At 40.0% G+C, this 18,949-nt stretch overlaps 1 protein-coding gene across 3 annotated transcripts in view; it reads left to right on the top strand.

The window, feature by feature from the left end:
- Window positions 1–18,949, top strand: part of POLA1 (DNA polymerase alpha 1, catalytic subunit) — a 181,814-nt gene that overhangs the window by 51,606 nt on the left and 111,259 nt on the right. For all 3 annotated transcript variants that reach the window (XM_033147226.1, XM_033147224.1, XM_033147225.1), the window contains 6 exons: window positions 10,664–10,696; window positions 11,924–12,016; window positions 14,999–15,204; window positions 16,972–17,104; window positions 18,316–18,447; window positions 18,610–18,784. In XM_033147226.1, the coding sequence (XP_033003117.1) occupies window positions 10,664–10,696; window positions 11,924–12,016; window positions 14,999–15,204; window positions 16,972–17,104; window positions 18,316–18,447; window positions 18,610–18,784 (772 nt within the window). The remainder of the gene's footprint in view (window positions 1–10,663; window positions 10,697–11,923; window positions 12,017–14,998; window positions 15,205–16,971; window positions 17,105–18,315; window positions 18,448–18,609; window positions 18,785–18,949) is intronic.

Below are 18,949 nucleotides of genomic sequence, written 5' to 3'. Positions count from 1 at the left end.
CCAAGGTCAACTAATAAGCTTCATGGCTGAATGAGGGATTTGAACTTGACTCTCTCCCAGATTGGTTCTGTCTCAGGCAATGGTGCCAGCTAGGGGATGGGTCTCTAGCTGAACTAGCGTCCTCGGCTGGACACACAGTCCAGGGCCAACGGATCACATTCCACTAGAACTAGTTCCAGATCCAGGAAGCATTCAGTGGTCAAACAAAGGTCAGGTTCCAGTGAGGCAAGTTCAGACAAAGCAGAAGTAAAGTCCGAAAGGCAAACAAGCTTTGCTGAAAAGTTCCAAGTGGCATTTGGGAAGGCTAGATGCCACTTGGAACTATTCAGTGCTCCAACAATGAAGAAACCCAGCCTGAGCCTTCCTTTCCCCACTCCTGATGAGGGAAGCCTCTACTCTTAAAGGGGCCAGCCTGTTTTCAGAGCTGTGGAGTGCAGTGGTGCAGAGGATGCCATGCTTCTATTATGGCCTCTCGGCTGGAGTCTTTTGAGTCTAATGACAGTAATGCAACCTCTTGAGGCCAGAGAGGTGCTGGCACCACAGACCCCTGTGATGCTACAGCTTCTGAGAGGGTTTGCCTGTCAACGGCTGACTCATAGGCTACATTCTCCTCCCAGTCAGATATATTTTCTAACTTCATGAACTCTTTCCCTGGGGATGAGCAGACAAAGGGCTGAGTCATGTACTTCTGCTTTTATACCAAGTTCATTGGCTTCCAATTCAAAATGTGCAGTTCAAAGTTGAAGATCACAATATGTTAAGGATTGCCTCCTCCAATATGGTCCTGCTTGCATCCTGCAATCTGCAGGAGAGGGTGTTCTTTGTGCTTTATCACTAGATGAAATAACTAGTTATCAGGCTATGAGGATACATCACCTTGTGAATTTAATTTTTGCTTTTGATCACTTGTTTAGAATGGCACTAGAAACATATAAATGTACTACATGTCAATCTAGTATTCAAGGCCATTTCAGATAAAATGAAAAGGGTATGTGTGTTCTGGAAAATACACTTTAGCATTGTTGTGGCATTCAGCCCACCCTCTTGGTTTAAATAAGATTTTGTATTCACCCGCTGTCAGGGACTGGCAGGATGCTGACAACTGTGCATCAGGGGAAGCAGGGCTAGAGTCTGACTTGGCAAAGAGGTGCAGTGATTTATGGGGACCTGTACCAGCCAGGAGGCCAGTCAGAGGCAGGGGAAACTTCAGAGCTGGAGGGTGGAGCACAAGAGCGATCAAAGGAAGACATGGGTTTGGCAAGTGAAGGCCCTCCGCACCCTCTCCTGCACCACTATTTCCCAGAACCAGAAGGAGATTAAAGAGCGAAGAGCAGAGGCAGCTTCCATGCAAGCGTAGTTTCTGCATGCATCCTATCGGGGGAGGTACATAACTGGTGGAGGGTGAGTGGCCTCTTGTTGCTGCAACTGCTTCACAGAGCTCAGAACTGGGCGTAGCTGCCTAGACGCTAGACTGGTGTGCCTGGGCATTCGGAAATGTAGAAATAGTTGTAAGTGTCAGCTTGGCAATTAAGAGTTAACTCTCTGCCGTGTGCATTTGGCTGGGGAGTGCCCTTCACACCTGCATATGATGCATGGATTGCAGAAAAAGAAAATTCACTTGTATTGGATCTGAGTAAAAAGAAGATTTCTCAGCGTGAACATGCATTGAATGGATTCAGTTGCACAAATTGTTGCCACAGTCATTTCCCCTTGTTAAGAATTCAAAGGAAGATGCTTGAACAACAGGCAGACCATTGTAGAACTGTAAATTGTGCACTTGAATATGCAGAATAGGTGGCTTCTGGGTTGTGCTAATTTATGTTGTGTGCTGAAAACTTTTTTTTTCAGGTTCACCCCTTCACTAATTTTCTCTCTCTCCTGATACAAGGATCAAATGTGGATGCTGAAGTTTCCCCCTGAAATTATTCACTCTTCTTTTCCAATGGAGCTTTGGGTTGAGTCTTTTCCAGTGGTATAATCTCATGTGAAACTGGAGCCGTTCTAAAATATGTTTTTTTAAAAAATGTTTTAATTGTTTAATCATTTGTGTGTGTGTTGTGTCACCCTCAGCTTCTGTGGAAGGAAGGGTGGGATATAAATCATCACCTTCTTCTTCATAGATATAGTGTGTCAACAAAACTTAACACACATTTGCCACATACAATTTTTACAGTATTACAAGAACTCCGCCGAGTTTTGACTTCCCTCCATCTCTACTTTAGTTTTCTTAATTTACATCATTTTTTGTTGATTCTTGAAAATAAAAATATATTTCAAAAAAAAGAAAAAAAAAAAGATATAGTGTGTCAAATGACACAGATTAATAAATGTGACCAGGATTGTATGAAGGAGGAGAGTCGGACCACATAAATTAAACGTGTGCTGGCCCCTTTCAAAGCTGTTTTTACACTGGGGGCATGTCTAGAGTGGGAGAGCCTGTCAACTTGCACAAGCTGTCCTCATGAGCTAGAACTCTGATCAGTCGTGGGGTACAGCACTTCCCTGACTATATCACCCAGAATGCCTCACTTTGAGACAGGAACCCCTTCGCCTTTCCTAGAGTGAGGCAGGAGGCCATGCAGTGGCTGGTGGAGAGCCTTGCAAGGTGGATATGTAAGAAGTGTGGTGGCAGTGGCAAGGCCAGATGGACGATGAAGCAGGCAAGCAAGCAACTGGGGAGTGGGGGTGTGTGACAGTTTTTTTCTCCCTTGAACCCTAAGACAGTTACATTCTCATTCCCTCCCATCATTATGTAGGTTCTATAGCTTGAGGTCAAGTGATAGGTGGTAAACTGATGCTGGTGTCATGGTCAGAACACTTCCTTCTGCACTTAACACTTATCTTTCAAACAGCCTGCCAGCTATTCAAGAGGAATCTTACCCTCATATGGGTTCTATTGGTACTGTTTTAATTTAATGGTGGAATGCCTTTTGAGGACTTTTTTGTGCTTGTTTCTTTGTTTGCTACAAGACTGAAATTGGACTTTGATGTGAACATATCTTCTCTGGATAATTTCATTTGTTGGTGTCTTGAACTGAGGTGACTGTATGGCTGCACACACACACACGTACATGGTAGCCTAGTTCACAAGCCAATGTGCCCTTGAACCTGCCTTTTTGTTTGTCAAATCAAGAATGAGAAGCCTTTAAACAGCTTAAGTGTCAGCACTTTCTGCAGCTGACAGGAAACTGATCTGCTGCTTGGCCCTTTGCAGTGGGTGCTTATATACTAATGGCATGTAGCTCAGACCAGAAATTCCCTTTGCATAGGTCTCTCTACAGCTGAGATGGTGGTGACTAGGGACAGTGGTGGTTTCTGCCATTTTGCAACAAGTTAGGAGTGTCTGTGGAAAAAGAGATCATGTGCTGCTTGAGTGGCTACTTTTGTCTGGGTGTTAAACCCCCCTCCCCCCCCAAAAAAATTCCTCTGTCATGGTCAAAGCCTGCTTGAGAGGAAAAGATTGCACTGCTCTTCAGCTGTCAAAACACTGACTTGCTTCAGGGTTAAAGGTTAATGAAAACTGTAACTTGAGCTGCCTGATGTAGGAAATCTAATTAGTAAGGGCAATTAATTCAATCACTTGGGATTTTTAGAATTCCCTCCCTCCATTCAGGATTTTAATAATATGTTTCGGATATACATTTAGTCCTTTTCTTGCGTTAAATAACTTCCCTGTTTCAGATTAACTGACAGCACTTAAAGCGATGGGTTTTTGAAGTGGAGGAATGCATGAAGTATAAATTTGATGGGTGTGGCAATTAGGCTATTCGTAGTTTTGCTTTCTTCCTTTTGGGGTGATGTGTATTAAGGTACCTGGTGCAGATAAGAAGATAGTGCGCTGCGCTGCCCTCATTGTTAAAGCATAATACAATTATTAAGCACCCGCCACCTGTTAGTATCATTCTTTCTAAAGGTCATTGTGTGGTGCCTTGCTGTCTGACTTTAACAGCCCTATATCAGGTTTGTTGGCTACTGTATTGTGTGGACAAATGTTTGAGAAAAGAATGTGACACCAATAGCCAAAAGAAGTTGGGAGGAGAAACTCACTAATTTATCACTTTATGATTTCTGCTGTGTTGAATTTATTAAGTAACTCAGACTTGGCAAAGATGTTTAGTAAAGTTCTAACAGTAAACTGCAATACTACCACCCTGCAATCTACATTGTTACTTTTCTGTTGTGTTTCAAGTTCAAATAGTCATTTTGCCATTTGTGTGTAATCATCCATGTGTGTTTTTTTAAAAAATAAAGTAATTGTAGCACTTAAAAAGTGTCTCAAAAGTCTAGTTCACTAATCCACTAAGAGAAACATAATCAGAAGCAGAGCTCATTTTATATTAAACTCGTAGTCAAAACTGAGGGGGGAAATCCCTATTGAACCCATAGTCCAAAGTACCAAGTATCATTAACAGTGAATTAAAGGCTGAGGAGAGAGAGGAAAACCATTTAGCCATTAATCTAATGGTTTGGATTTATAAACCCCATTGCTATAAGATCTTTTACATTTCCTTTGAAATGTGCTTGTTCTTGCTAATGAAAAAAATCATTCATTCTTAATTGTTACTGAAAAGATTCTTAATCAGTTGATGCAGAGTTTGACCACATCTTAATTAGCTGTGCAAATCAGTCAGGTGATGAGTTGAGTTTCAATTTTGTGCATGCTATATCTGCTCTAGTGAGGGGGGAGGGAAATGTTATTTGAGCTAAGTATGTGTTGTTGTTGTTGTTGTTGTTGGTATCAGTCGCCAAGAATGCACCACCAGTTTTAAAGGTTGCTAATTATTTCCCAAGCTCAGTTTTAAAGGCTGGTTCTTAACCTTTTTGAAGTCCTAAATGGCCTTTTATGATGCTACTTCAAGTGAGTGTCTCTTTCCACCTCATCTGGTGAAGGCTTCACTAGATGGGGGCAGTTTGCCATTGCATCATCATCATCATCATCATCATCTCCATCATTTCTACAGCCTTATCTTGGGTTAAGAGACAAATGCTTCACATTGCTACCTTTTATATTTATGTGTTGGCACATGTGAGGCATCTCCCCCATATTACCCGCTTTTAGATTTCAAGTAGGGATGTATTTCTTCCTTCAGGCCTATGGACATGGCTGACTTTTAAGAGTTGGCGTCTTCTGCTGCTGAATTGCTGTTTTATTATGCTTTCATGGTTTTTATGTGGCACTGCTGTGTAATATTTTAATGAATTGTTTGTGTATTGCCTGGGAACCTTCAATGTGTTATAAATGCAATAAATAATAATTTTATCCACTCTTTTCTGATAATAATGGGATAAAATACTACCAGTTGCCTGTACATAGAAATTATTCAAGGCCTATTAACTTCACTGCAGCTGTTTTTCTAACCTGTGTAGCATGGAGTATAACTTTTTAAATGTATTATTGGAAGTTACTTGGTCAGTATTTCACAGGAAAATGCTTCTGTCCTAGTCTTCAGCTGTATAACTTGCTGCCTTTAAGATAGGAATATCTGAAGTTAGATGTAGGCCCTTTTGACTGGATTTTCACTTTAAGATTTCATTCCATATAGTCTAACTTGGATAGTGAATGAATAGCACCACATCCTTTATCACATCATCACACCACAACATCCTTATTTACATTGTTCTGTTTAAATGAAATAGTTAATTTCAGAAGGAAATTTCAAAGAGTTTTCCATGACACATACCTTTCCATGATCTTACCTTTTAGTAACGTAAAATCCATAAAAGAGTTAGGAAGTGGTTGAACAATTTTCTGAAATGAAAAACTTGTAATACTTGTTTTGAAATCTATTTGTTAGACCTCCAAATAAAAAAAAATGAAATCTGTTTTGAATACGAGAAGTATAACCCTCCTGCCAAATTGTAGATAAGAACTGAGGGATTCATAAACATTATTAATGTTTTGGAAAGCCGCTTTTATGCTAAAGTATTTGGAATTCTGTACAAATGAGATAACAGTAGGTCTAAATGACAAATTAAGGATTTTTTAAAAATCCCCAGCGTGTCTCTTGCAGTAATGGATTTATGGAGGAAGTATGTTTTAGTTGGATTTGTAATTAAGGTTTTTCCATTAAAGGAAATAAAATCTATTCCTGTAGAGCAGTATCTTTCTGTTCAGAGTAGGTGGATTGAAAGAGTAGGAAAACTGAACAATTTTAATCCGATTTCCCTATGACAAGCCAGTATTCAGAATGGCTTCCTGTAGTGTAAAGTTCAAAGATTAAACATTGTTTGTTTTGCTAATCTTCAGTATATTCTGACTTTTAGCAATTAAGAAGTGAATAAATTATTCCACTTCTCAGGGTAATGTACAATACATATAAAGGAACCAAGTGAGTGAGGGTTTTTTACCTGAATAAATGAATCTGGTGCAAGATAAATATTGAAATGTATGTATATTTCACATGGAGTTCTAAATTACTGGTTATTAGTGGTGACCTAAGCAAGATCAGAGACTAACAGCTTCCTACTATAGTTACTTTTTCAGTAGCTTCTAAAGAGTTCATCCTTAGCCATAACTCCTGGAGTAAGTTGATAAATGCTATCAAAATTAATTTTGGTTACAGTAGTGCGTTTTCTAATTTAATTCAGGGACTCAGATTTTCAAAGCAACAATTGGATTCCACCCCACATGTATTTCATTTTAAACTACTATGAACCTTCTCTAACAGCTCTACATTTTCTTACTGCTTTATATATTTTGGGTAAAGCCTGCCTTTGCTCGTTAGTCACAAGGTACTGCAATTACCATTATCTGTTAGAGACTGTGGGACATTCTCCATCCTTTGGGCTTCCCTCTTCCATGCATTAAGGAGCTCCTTACCTTCCTGCCACTAACAGGGAAGCAGGGTTTTGCTTGTGCTATTTTGTGCTCTTCCTCTCACTCTGTCTTTCTCCTCTACTTTCTCTTCCATACCTGCTTGGGCTAGCTCAGTTACAGAAACCTTTTCTGGTGAATTGCTGGTTTCAGTTGATACCCTTAAGGGAGAAAAGGGGGAGTCTTCAGGGGAAGAGGCAGAACAACCAGAGACTTCCTTGAACAAGCTCTTCCCTATAGAGCTTTTTCTCACAGCCCTTGGCTAAAGTTGTGTCCACCTCCCAGTTTCCCTCCCATTCTCAGAAAGGAGCAATGACCGCATCTTCTATGCCAAAGGGGTTAGAACGGACCAGTCTGGCCATGCCAGTGCCAACTCATTGTACAATCAAGTTCTCTTCCCTACAAAAGACCACCACAAATTCAATACATTTCTGGCGCACATACCTGCGACGAATCTTTTTTTCATGGCAATAATACCTTCTGGAGGTGAAGACTTAAGGGTGCTTGTGATAAGCATGTGGAAGCAGCCCCCCCACCCCAGGCTTCAGGGCCTCTTTACCTGCAGTAAGGATTTCTGTCATATAAATGTTTGGTGTGTTTTTTTGCTAGAGCCACCTATGGGCTAAATACTCTCAACAACATTGTTGCTGGATATTGTACAAAACTGTGGAATATCTTGCTTTGACACTGGGAGGCTGACCCAAGATTCAGTATTGGTTTCTGGGCATGTCTTTTCCTGGGTTAAGATATTTGGCAAAGCCTTAGAGTAAGAGTGGCCTTCCATTTGTTATTGAACTACAACTTAAGTATTTGGTGGTTTTATATTCTGTGAATGATGATGATGATGATGATACAATTGTCATCAACCCCAGCCAGCATTGTCAATAGTCAGAAGATGGCAGCTGTAATCCAGTAACATCACGAGAGCTACAGATTAGCCGTCCCTGCCTAGTGACAGTGTTAGTCAAGATGAAAACCAGCTTTTTGGCCAGAAGATATGCAGCTGCTGGTTAAAAATTGGTCCCTGGTACATGATTTGATGGTGGGCAATATTTTTCCATGGATGTTGTGACTAGCTCTGCTCTAGGAACCAATACCATTCTCCTGCCTTCTTGAGGATCTTTGTCACTAGATAAAAGGGAGGAATGGCATAGAATAGACCTCCAGGCCAATCTTGGTTTAGAGTGTTTGCTTCTTCTGAATCCACACACATTGTGTATTTTGACTTGGCTTTGGGAGACTTAAATAGGTACCTAACAACGCCATCACCAAGTTAAATAATTTAAGTTCTAAGTAGCATTGTTGTTGCTGGTTAGCTGTGAATGATTCATGACAGTACCTATACTTTATGCATGGGGATTGACACTGGGGTCCTACCTTTTTGCCTAATTGCAAATAGTGACAGAAAGGGGCAGGATGAATTGGTTTGAAGTTTTAGGTTTGACTTGTAAAGCTCTTAAAAAAGTTGATTTGTACTACACGGGAGAGCACCTTCTTCCTACCAGCTGATGAACTTGTGCTGCAACCTGTAGAAAACTATTTGGTGGCAACCAGAGGGAGAACATTCTTTGTAGTGGCACCTACTGTTTGGAATTGCCTACCCTCTGAATTAAGGCAGACACATCATTGATGTCAATTTGGTATCTGTTAAAACTTACTTATCCTCTCAGGCCTTTGCTGGATGTTAATACCAATTGACCGTAATAACATCATACCTAGAGTACCAGAGGAAGGGTAGAATGCTTCATCTGTTCTTCATCAGCCCATACACTCACCTGTATAGAATTCTTGATAGCTTATGGCTACCAGACTAGTGCTTAAATACAAGTATGAGCTAATGTGCTTTTATCCACATTATTTAATATTAACCCAGTACTTTTAAAAGAAACTTAGTGTTTATTACATTTCAAAAATAAATTTTTAAAGTTGCTTTTGTTGATTTTTATTTAATATAGATTATTACCCATGCTGCATAAGGAACAGGAAAAAGAATTAGGAACTAAAAACATACAATGAAACTTGAGTCCGGAATTCAGGCACATTCAGAAATGTGTTGCCATTTTTAGATGAAGGGCCATGGTAAAATCTAATAACTACAATTTATGATGTAGCAGCTACAATGTATCTTTTAAACTGCATGGATTACAGAAGAATGAGCCATGATGGAGCAAAAAGCAGCTTGTTCTGTAAATTATGTTGCAGTGAGGAACAGGTGAATTCAAGTGAAATACAAAATAGTTCATCATAGAAAACAATAAGGAGCAATTTTTTGATTCTCTCGCTTTCTTTTGCCCAATCTCATCATAAAACTCCCATTTCATTCCACAGTTCTAAAAACTGCTAATGATTGATATGATCGTAGTGCTGTCATTCTTAACAAAAAGTCACTTTTGTTCTAGGTATTTTAATAGATTCCCATTAAACATGTATTGCTGACTGAAATATTGGCATGAAGGGCTCTCACTGGGCTGAGCCCGGGAATTAAGAAGTCAGGAAATCAGCTGCTGCATTGCAAAAGAGCCTTGTGTGACACAGGATCTCCTGATTGGGGGGATCATTACTGCTATTATGACTCTACTTGCGTAGGACTTTTGAATTTCATCTGAATGTCAGTAATAACCCTCTTAGCAAATTATCCTGAATAAAATCACAAAGGCATTTTATATAATAGGTGTTGAATTACTGGATAGATTTGCTAATTAAATACTCTTTGTTCTGCTGCAGTTGACATTACGGGGTAAGATCTTGAACAATTATTCTCAACAGCTGTACTTTGTTAAGGGAAAAATTAACCACAAAGTTTATTTTTTTACACTTGAAGTTGGCAGATTTTTGAAATGTGCTTGAAAAAAATTCCATCATCCAATTGGTAATGAGAAGATAAATATGCAGGTGTTTCTGTGAAATATGATAACTGCCAACTGATTTATTAATGAATTTAGCAAGCCTTCATAACCTATTCCCTAACTGTTGGCACTTAAAAGTGATTTTCTATTGGAATAGGTAATATTAATATTAAGCCTGTCACTAGATGAACTTTTACTTGTCTTGTGACCCTCTTGTAATTGCCTATATTTGCTACTGCCCTTGTGAACAATTGAAAATATTCCCCATAATGAATCATTAGTTTCGCTAACAGGACTAACTCTGTCAGAAATGTCCTCCCATTTACCAATCTATGACATTCAGGGGACTAGAAATAATAATATTAAAAACACACACACACACACACACACACACACACACACATATATATATATATATATATATATATATATATATATATATATATATCAAATTTCCTGGCTAGCTTTTGGAATAAAAAAGTTATAATTTCATTATAGTCAGTTAATAATTTTCTCAATGTACAGACATGTTTGTGTGTATGTGCATGTGTGTGCATAGTACATATAACAAACTAGTTGGGATCATGCTGTTTTTTAGAAGGAGAAATTTTGGCGTAAACTTTACACAACACAAACATTCTGACTTCTAGGTGGGCAAGGTTGGGTAGTATTGTACCCTGTTTGTTTCTAGGAAAGAAGAAGGTAAATATACCGGTATATATACAGTATATGCTACATTGTTTTAAGTGAGTTCTGTTTTCATGTTTTACTTTTTGTAATGTTGTGAGCAGGACACAGTGTTGCATTACCATGGTGAAACATTGATTTGGTAGCCTTATTTTGTAAACCCAGAGATCTAAAGCTTACTCCCTGACTGGTGTATATATATGGTAATATACTATTTTGAAATGTGATCTCATCAGAATCAATCTTCTTCTTCTTCTTCTTCTTCTTCTTCTTCTTCTTCTTCTTCTTCTTCTTCTTCTTCTTCTTCTTCTTCCAGATTTTGATGCATACTAAGGAGCTGGTACAGAAGGTACTAACAAAAGTTTTTTTTTTTAATTATTATATAGCAACCCTTAAATAGAATATCTAGTGACTTATATTTAAAAAAAAATCTATGAAAATGGTAGCCCAAATAATCGAAGTCACTTCTCAGGATGTCTAGTTTACAAATGCAATCCTTCCTAGTGGATTATAGCTCCCCCTCCTTTTGTGGGAGAGGGGGAAAGCAGATGTGATCTAATCCCTGCTTGAAGCCTATGTTTGAGTATTTTGGACAAATTAGTAACAGTGCTAATTAGTGTTTAGTCACAGGCCAGCAACTATGTGTTTTAATGTCCTTTTTGGGGACTGATACCCCCACCCCTTTCTTCTCTGTCTTGTAGTCTAGGAATACAATATTTTATTTTCTATGGGCAGGATCAAAGAATCTGTGAGGAGAAAGAAAATTAACTGCTTGTGGTGTTCTGTGAACACTTGCATATGAGTTGGTGCAAACAGTACTGCAATAGTATTCTATCTGCAGAAGTTATGCAGGTAGATAGCACCTTTTGGTTCTACCGTACTTTTCACTTTTGTCATGCAGTGCATTAGCATGAGGTGTAAAACAGGGGGTTGTATTTAACATTGCTGTTTCAGCAGACTTCTGCTTGCTCAGTGAAACTTTCCATTCCCCCTCTTCTTGCACATCCTCAAAATCTGGTCCAGAGGGTTGGAGGACACTCGAGAGCAGATTTTGAGAGCCTGTTAGGCGGAGAGCAGAAGAGGAAGTCTCATTGTGTGAGCAGAATTCTGCACGCACAGCATTGGATACAGGCCAGGGGCAATGGCTTTACAAAATTACGCAAGTCTCTTGTGCCTCCCCTGCAAATAATCCTACGTGGCAAATACACACCAGTTGCCCCATTAAGATGTAAAGCAGACTGTGCTATTAGGAGCTGGATAATTAAACACAGTGTACATGGGAAGGAGGGAACACTCAAGTATAGGGCTCATTTTATGTACCACGAATCATAGTTTTTGGCACATGTGAAGCAACCCACTATAGAAAGAAAGAATTTTCGATTTTGTTTTGACTATGGCAGACCAACACGGCTACCCACCTGTAACTGAAACAATATATACTTTCTGTAGCTATCATGTACATAGCTACTTTTTGTTTCTCTTGTCAAAGATGTTATGTTAGATTTTTGACATGTCAGTTTTTTAGTGTCCAAACAATGGTGTGTAATCTGTGTTACTTTACTTATCTCCACCCTAGATGAATCTGGAAGTGATTTATGGTGATACAGACTCCATTATGATAAACACAAACATTACCAACTTGGAAGAAGTCTTTAAAATGGGGAATAAGGTAAAATCATTTTAAGCTTTGTTTAGCACCCTACATTTCTTTGTTGCAGTTTTATATTGCTAAGAATCTTTGTTTTAGTACAACTAGTGAACAGCGACCTCGTTAGCACCTGCAAGCTTAATACTTGGTAGTTGATAGAGAATGTTTATGAAAATGCTTCTTTCTAAAACTTTTGTATTAACATATGCCAGTGTTTCTCAAATTGTTGATCCCTGCTTGTCTTTTTCCCACAATGACATTTCCACCCCTGCTTTTAAATAATTTTCAGCATTTAGCATAATTTGAATTGCTGTAGTATGGCCTGTTAATGGCTTCCCACAAGGATATATTTTCTTAACTTATGCTTTGCAAGGTACATATAAGGTTGATATTTTGTTTAATAACTTAGTAATGTGCTAGTCTTCTTAATTTCACATAGCACATCTTGGGATGTCTGTATACCATTTCTGTTAGAAAGGCAAGCCAAATGTTTTCCATATATGGAATATTCTGTTAAGAGGGAATACTATTCTCCCCATAATTCTTTTGATTAATAGATCCCTCTCACTCTCTCTAGCTGATAGAGGCAGGCCCTCTGAATACCCTCTAGATCACATGATCAAATGCTTCTATGTTAAAGACAGCTGGTGTCTTATTTTATATTATTTATGACTACATTAATTTGGTAACCATGTTTTGTTTATCTGTTTATTTTTAATTAAAATCTTGTGGCTCCTGGGGGCAAAGTTTTATGACACCTCGCACCTGGATTTACACATGATCCAGACCCTCAAGGGAACAGCAACCCTGCTCAGCCAGACAGCTCACAGAACAGTAGGTTGTGCAGAGCTCCCGATAGCTCAGTATTCCAAGCTTTGATCTTTTCGTAGGCTAAGGCATTAAGCAAGCACCGGACCACAGCTGGTGTGGCTGACCTGCCTGTTTGTCGGCGTTAGGACATCCTGTTAGACAAGCAGCATGGCAAGGGAAAGAGCTGCAGAGAGACTTTCTAGACGGCTGCAGCAAACCTTTGCATGCAAAAGGTTCCAGGTTCAGTTCCTGGTGTCTCTGTGTAGGGCTAAGGCAGCAACTTGGAGATGTTGACATGCCAGTCCATGGAGACGGGACTGAGCTGGATGGGCCCATGTTCTGACTTCCACATAAAGCAGCTTTCTATGTTTCTAATGCTGGTTAGTAGGGACAGGTGCAACAGTGCCAAGTGCAAGGAGAACTCCAGCGTCATCCCAACTCCTTCCCCTCCTGCTCCTTATAGGACTGGCAAAGGTGAATGCTATGGGACTGCCATCCTCCCAAGTACCCGGAAGCTCTGGGTTGCTGAAAATGCTAGCTCTTAGTTAGGAAGTGACTGAGACCAGCAAAATCACACAAGGAAGTGTTTTCTCATTAAACCCAGTTTTTTGTCAAACAACAGGGGTTAACTCTTATCAACCACATCAGTCTTACCAAACCTCATTGGAGATCCCAGTTCATGCGGTTGGTACTTGTCCTTGTTGTTCTTAACAGGTGGGGAGGGGGCTGTGCCTTTGGGGGCAGATGGTAGATCCTAGGCACACTCCTATGGGCAAGGCCAAGCCCAAGCATAAGCAAGGGCTGTAGGTTCTAAACTCGAAGCTCCTCTTCAGACAGCCTTCCTTCTCCCTGGTCCTCATCCTCTGCTGCTGCCTTTTGCTCCACACTGGAAGCACCATGGGTGCAATCACACACAAAACTATGATTTTAAGACCATCTTTGGGAGCACTGGCAAAGGTGGTTTCCAAAACCACCCCTTTGGGATTGCTTCTGTGGCTTCGACTCGGGGCTTTTAAACAACTAATTTCTTGACTCTGCCAACCGGGAATATATTTTCTTTCTATTTTGGGAAGATATTTTCTCCACACTGTTAGCAAAGGTGTACTTTACAACCTATTTCAGAACCCTAACCCCTATGCTTCCCAAGGAGTCTGCAACAGTTTTATTTCAAGGGCCTTCTAAGCCTAAGGTTACCTTTCCTGGATTTTAAAAAAGATATGGAAGGCAGGGTGGGTAAATCCAACTTTCTGTAAGATCATTACTTAACAAATATGTTTTAATCTCTGCTGTTGAACACCATGTAGCTACCAGTGGTAGATGCCCCGATAGCCATATTTATTTCTACTGCAGTCATTCCTGCAGAAAATCTTTTTACAGCTCAGTTATAGTCAATGTGAGACTTTAATGCATACAGTATAAGGTTGGGGGAGAAGAGAGAGCGGAATGAGTTTCCAGCGTAGTACCATCAGCACCAGTGTGCCTGCTCATAGCACCTATGTTGTCTGGGAAAGGTCTTGGCAAACGTCCCCTCAAAATTCCACAATGCACAAGAGATCATTTGTTCTTCCTGTTCAATTCCTGCTTGCACTCGTTTCATTGGATGCCAGGACTGGACACCCAGCCCTCCCTTCCCTTCTGAACAGAGGAGCGGTGCATTGAGCTGCCCTTTGTGAGAGAACGTGGTGGCGGCTGGTGTGGGTGCTTTTTTTTTTTTGCATGGACAGCTGATTGGGAGGGCATACCCACATTATTTTGTGGTCTTGCCTCTTGAGGCCCTTTTCAGTGTGGCAGCCGTTTTGTTTTGTCTCACACAGTATACCTTTGGTGGCTGGTGCTCACAAGCACTTTCTCAAAATTCCAACCCTTGGTCAGTAGTATGGAATTCATTATTTTTTCACAACTGCTGCACACTGTGACAACATTTTCATTGTCACTGTTAATAGCCTTACTGGCAGATACTCTTGAAGTGGTGGAACATGGGACTATTAGCAGCAATTCGTGTGTGTGTGTGTGTGTGTGTGATGTTATTGTTGTTTTAAAGATTCTGCGGTAAATAGGACTAAGAGTTCTTTAATCTCTGTACAGTCTGGGGTTTGCTATCACTATGAAATCATGGCAAATGACACTCACATATAAAGTAAGTATTTTTCGCTGTAGTAAAGAAAGTGATTTTTTTTCTTCATTTATTTTCAGATAAAAAGTGAAGTGAACAAGCTGTACAAGTTGTTGGAGATTGATATTGATGGAGTCTTTAAGTCCCTTTTATTGCTGAAAAAGAAAAAATACGCTGCTTTGGTCGTGGAGCCAACAGGGGATGGAAAATACATTACCAAGCAAGAGCTTAAAGGACTGGACATTGTGCGAAGAGATTGGTGTGATCTTGCAAAAGAGACCGGAAAGTAAGTTACTTTCTTAGATCATTCACCATGGCTGCTGTGTAGATCCACTAACTGTTTACCCAAAGCAAGTGACAACACTCTGTATCATAATTCTGTCCCAAAGGCACACTTATTTAGAAGCAAGGTTTACTGAAATAGCAGGATTTACTTTTAAATAAACATGTTTTAGATCATAGGTGGTACTTTACAGAAGGTTATTCCAAGATGGGTGGATTCAGCTACCATGCAAACAGATGCAGTCAAATTGGAACCGATTTAAATTCCTGACGTCATAGTAAAATGAGAGGCAGCATGACAGAGTGGTTAATGTCAGATGAAATGGGAAAGGACCTATGTACACTGTCCTGATTTCCTTGGAGAAAATGCAGGATATAATCTAACAAAATACGAATAGATAATGTGTGTTTGCCATCTTTTCTGGTCTAAGTTTTGTTCCTGCCTTTTCCTGTTAGGCAGAAAAGACTCTGGGAAAAGTGATGTGTTTGTGTCTGTGTGTTTGCAAATATGTGGTGTGCGCACGCATGCTCTCACCTCCCCCCCCCCCACATCTTAGATTTTGCTGTTGTCTACAATTCACAGCTGCTTTTAGATAGAAAATGTTGGTTTGCATCCAGTGATGGTGCTTGGCTGATGGTAAGGCTTCCTTTGGCAGGATAGGGAGGAAAGCAATTTTCAGCGATTCCCAGATCTCCGTGTAGCCTCTGCACCTCTCCTCCTCCTCAAAATCTGTTATGGAGGGTTGTGTTTATCAGGGGCAGAGGTTACTGAAATAAGCTTTCTTCCCCGTTCCTCTGATGGAAACCTTACCATCAGTCGAGCAACATAATTGGATATAACACACTGTTAATGAAATAAAGGTTTTAGAGGGGCCAGGAGGGAGGCACACTTTGTCAAATTCACCCTTTTCTAAGGAGGAAAGCAATACTGTTTTGCTGTCTTAGCACCTACAAATTGGGACTGTTATTTGATTCGGAAATCCCCTAGTTTTTGAGTTCACACTACTCATAGCACCTTTAATTAGAATTTCCTTACTAAAAGTAGCAGGTAGCTTTCTTACACAGGTCATCCTGACATTTGGGTATAAGAGGAAAAGCTCAGTGGTAGGGAATTAAGGAGGGACTGTTAGTTCTGCCCCCATCCAGGTAATGTTTGTAGCATTACTCATCAGTATTCCCTCCATGATAGAAGATATGGGGAGCCTGCCCCCACCCCTGCTTAGCTCCTTGGTAACCTGTGGTGTGGTATAGTGGTTAGAGTGTTGGACTAAGAACTGGGAGACCCAGGGTTCAAATCCCCATTCAGCGATCAAGCTCACTGCATGACCTTGGCCATTCTCTTAGCCTAACCTACCTCACAGAATTGTTGTGAGGATAAAATGGGGTGGAGGACAACTATGCATACGGCCGTGAACTCCTTGGAGGAAAGGTGGGGTATAAATGTAAAAATAAATAAACAACCACTGGAAACTGGTTAACCTTTTGTGGCACATTTGAATAAATTTACACTTGCGTTTTGGAAAATGCTTAATAGGAAAATAAATGTTAGCTTAATTATTAATAATGTTTGTATTGATAGTGTGCACCCCATGGAGCTAGTTTAAAATTGTGGTGGTAACCTGGTATTCCACCTGAAGAAATTGTTTATATCTACACAAAAGTAATTGGAAAATATTCTTCCCGTAATTTCTGAGGAACATAGTGTGCTGCAGGTGCGTACTGTGTATTTCTCAAAAGCGTGTTTTCTCACATGCCTAAACTTTTCTTACAGCTATATAATTGGTCAGATTCTTTCTGACCAACCCCGAGATGCAATTGTAGAAAACATTCAGAGGAGGTTAATCCAAATTGGAGAAAATGTGGCAAATGGCAGCGTTCCAGTAAAACAATTTGAAATCAACAAGGTAAATAGTATTTTTTTTACTGTTATGCCTGAATTTGTTTGAATGTATTCTGTTCTCTCCTGGTGTCCATTTTTTGTGTTCATGGTAGCTGATCTTTTAGCAATTGCAGGGAGCATTTCTTAAAACATTTTAAAATTCTGACAGGAACAAAGAAAGTGAAAAAAAAGAATCTAAGTTTTAATCAGAGAGGAAGGCAATATTTGTCTAGTATGCAGAACTTGTACTTAAATCTTTCCCTCAGATCTGTCTTTTTGCTCCCCCCAAACCTCCCTCTCCAAACTGAACTAAGGCTTACAGTAGGGAATGCCACACTTTCCCAGCATGTTGCTTTTCATAAACCCATATTTCAAGCATAAGTAGTTTAAATAAGAGTTAGGGAACCTGTAGCCCTCCAGATGTTGTTGGACTACAGCTGCCATCATCCCTGACTGCTGGTCATGGTGGCTTGGGCTGATGGGATTTGGAGTCCCAACAGCATTTGGAAGGCGACAGGTTTCCCACCCTTTATTTCAGTCAATATACAGGGTATTTCTGAGCAGATCAAGCATTTTTCCCAACCCCTGTAGGTAGGGGCATGTTTGAACAGAAAGAGGAACAGGTATGTATAAAGCTGGTTAAACATTACAAACAGGATCTGAAAGCAGTACTCTCCTTCGTTGTAAATCCCCAACATTTCATATTTGGTCTGACCATGGAGATTCTGTTTTGCTGTAATGACTGATGGAGAGCTCTTGATAGACCGTTCATGAATCTGTGCCATCCGTTTTAAAAGCACCCTCTTTGACTTGGTCATCCCCTTTCTATCCTGTAGTATATATTTTAACTTGACTTTAATTCCTCTCCTTCCAAGTTTCCTGAAGGAATCCAACTTTACCCATTCTCTCTATCAATTTATTTTAATCAATGACATTATTTATCTCTTCTGAGTGGCCATTATTTGAGCCAAAATAGAAGGGATGGATCTGCTCCTTAGCTTCTTGACATCATTTTGAATCTCTGTCTGCATTGCTATCCTTCATGAGGTTTGTTGCCCAAGATGGCAACAAGGAACGAAATGCCCAGGTAAAAGTAAATAATCTCATTTTATAAGCCAGTTTATGGAAAGCCACAGATACAGAACCTAATATTTATGCTATTTCAAATGCTGATGAATCTTGCAGTAGTTTCACCAGCAATTTCCCCTCTGTATCCTTTTTCTTTGATATATATAGGCATTGACAAAGGATCCCCAGGACTACCCGGACAAAAAAAGTCTGCCTCATGTCCATGTTGCCCTGTGGATAAATTCTCAAGAGGGTAGAAAGCTGAAAGCTGGAGATACCGTGTCATATATTATCTGCCAGGTAAAAATGTTCAGATTCATTTTAATTTAATAAAATGTTTATCAGTGTGGTAAATACTGTTAGCGATACGTTGTGTGCCCAATACGAACTTACGAACTTAGAAAGGTATACGTAACTAAAGAAAACCAATAAACCTTTCTTTTTTGTTTCTTCTTTGTATAGGATGGATCAAATCTGAGTGCTAGCCAGAGAGCATATGCTCCAGAACAACTGAAAAAACAATTGAATCTTGCTATTGACACTCAGTACTATCTGTCACAGCAGATCCATCCAGTAGTGGCTCGTATTTGTGAACCCATAGATGGAATTGATTCTGTCCTTATTGCAGCATGGCTAGGTTAGTATTGCAGTTCAGTATTTACTTTGCAATTAAAGGTAAAGGGACCCCTGGCCGTTAAGTCCAGTTGTGGATGACTCTGGGGTTGCGGTGCTTATCTTGCTCTATAGGCTGAGGGAGCAGTGGCATAGGAAGAGGGGCAGAGGGAGTGGAGTGCCCTGGGTG

Source organism: Lacerta agilis, chromosome 4, assembly GCF_009819535.1.
Source record: "Lacerta agilis isolate rLacAgi1 chromosome 4, rLacAgi1.pri, whole genome shotgun sequence".
Taxonomy (NCBI): domain Eukaryota; kingdom Metazoa; phylum Chordata; class Lepidosauria; order Squamata; family Lacertidae; genus Lacerta; species Lacerta agilis.
Note: the sequence above shows the minus strand (reverse complement) of the source record. Positions and strands in the feature narration are given on the sequence as shown.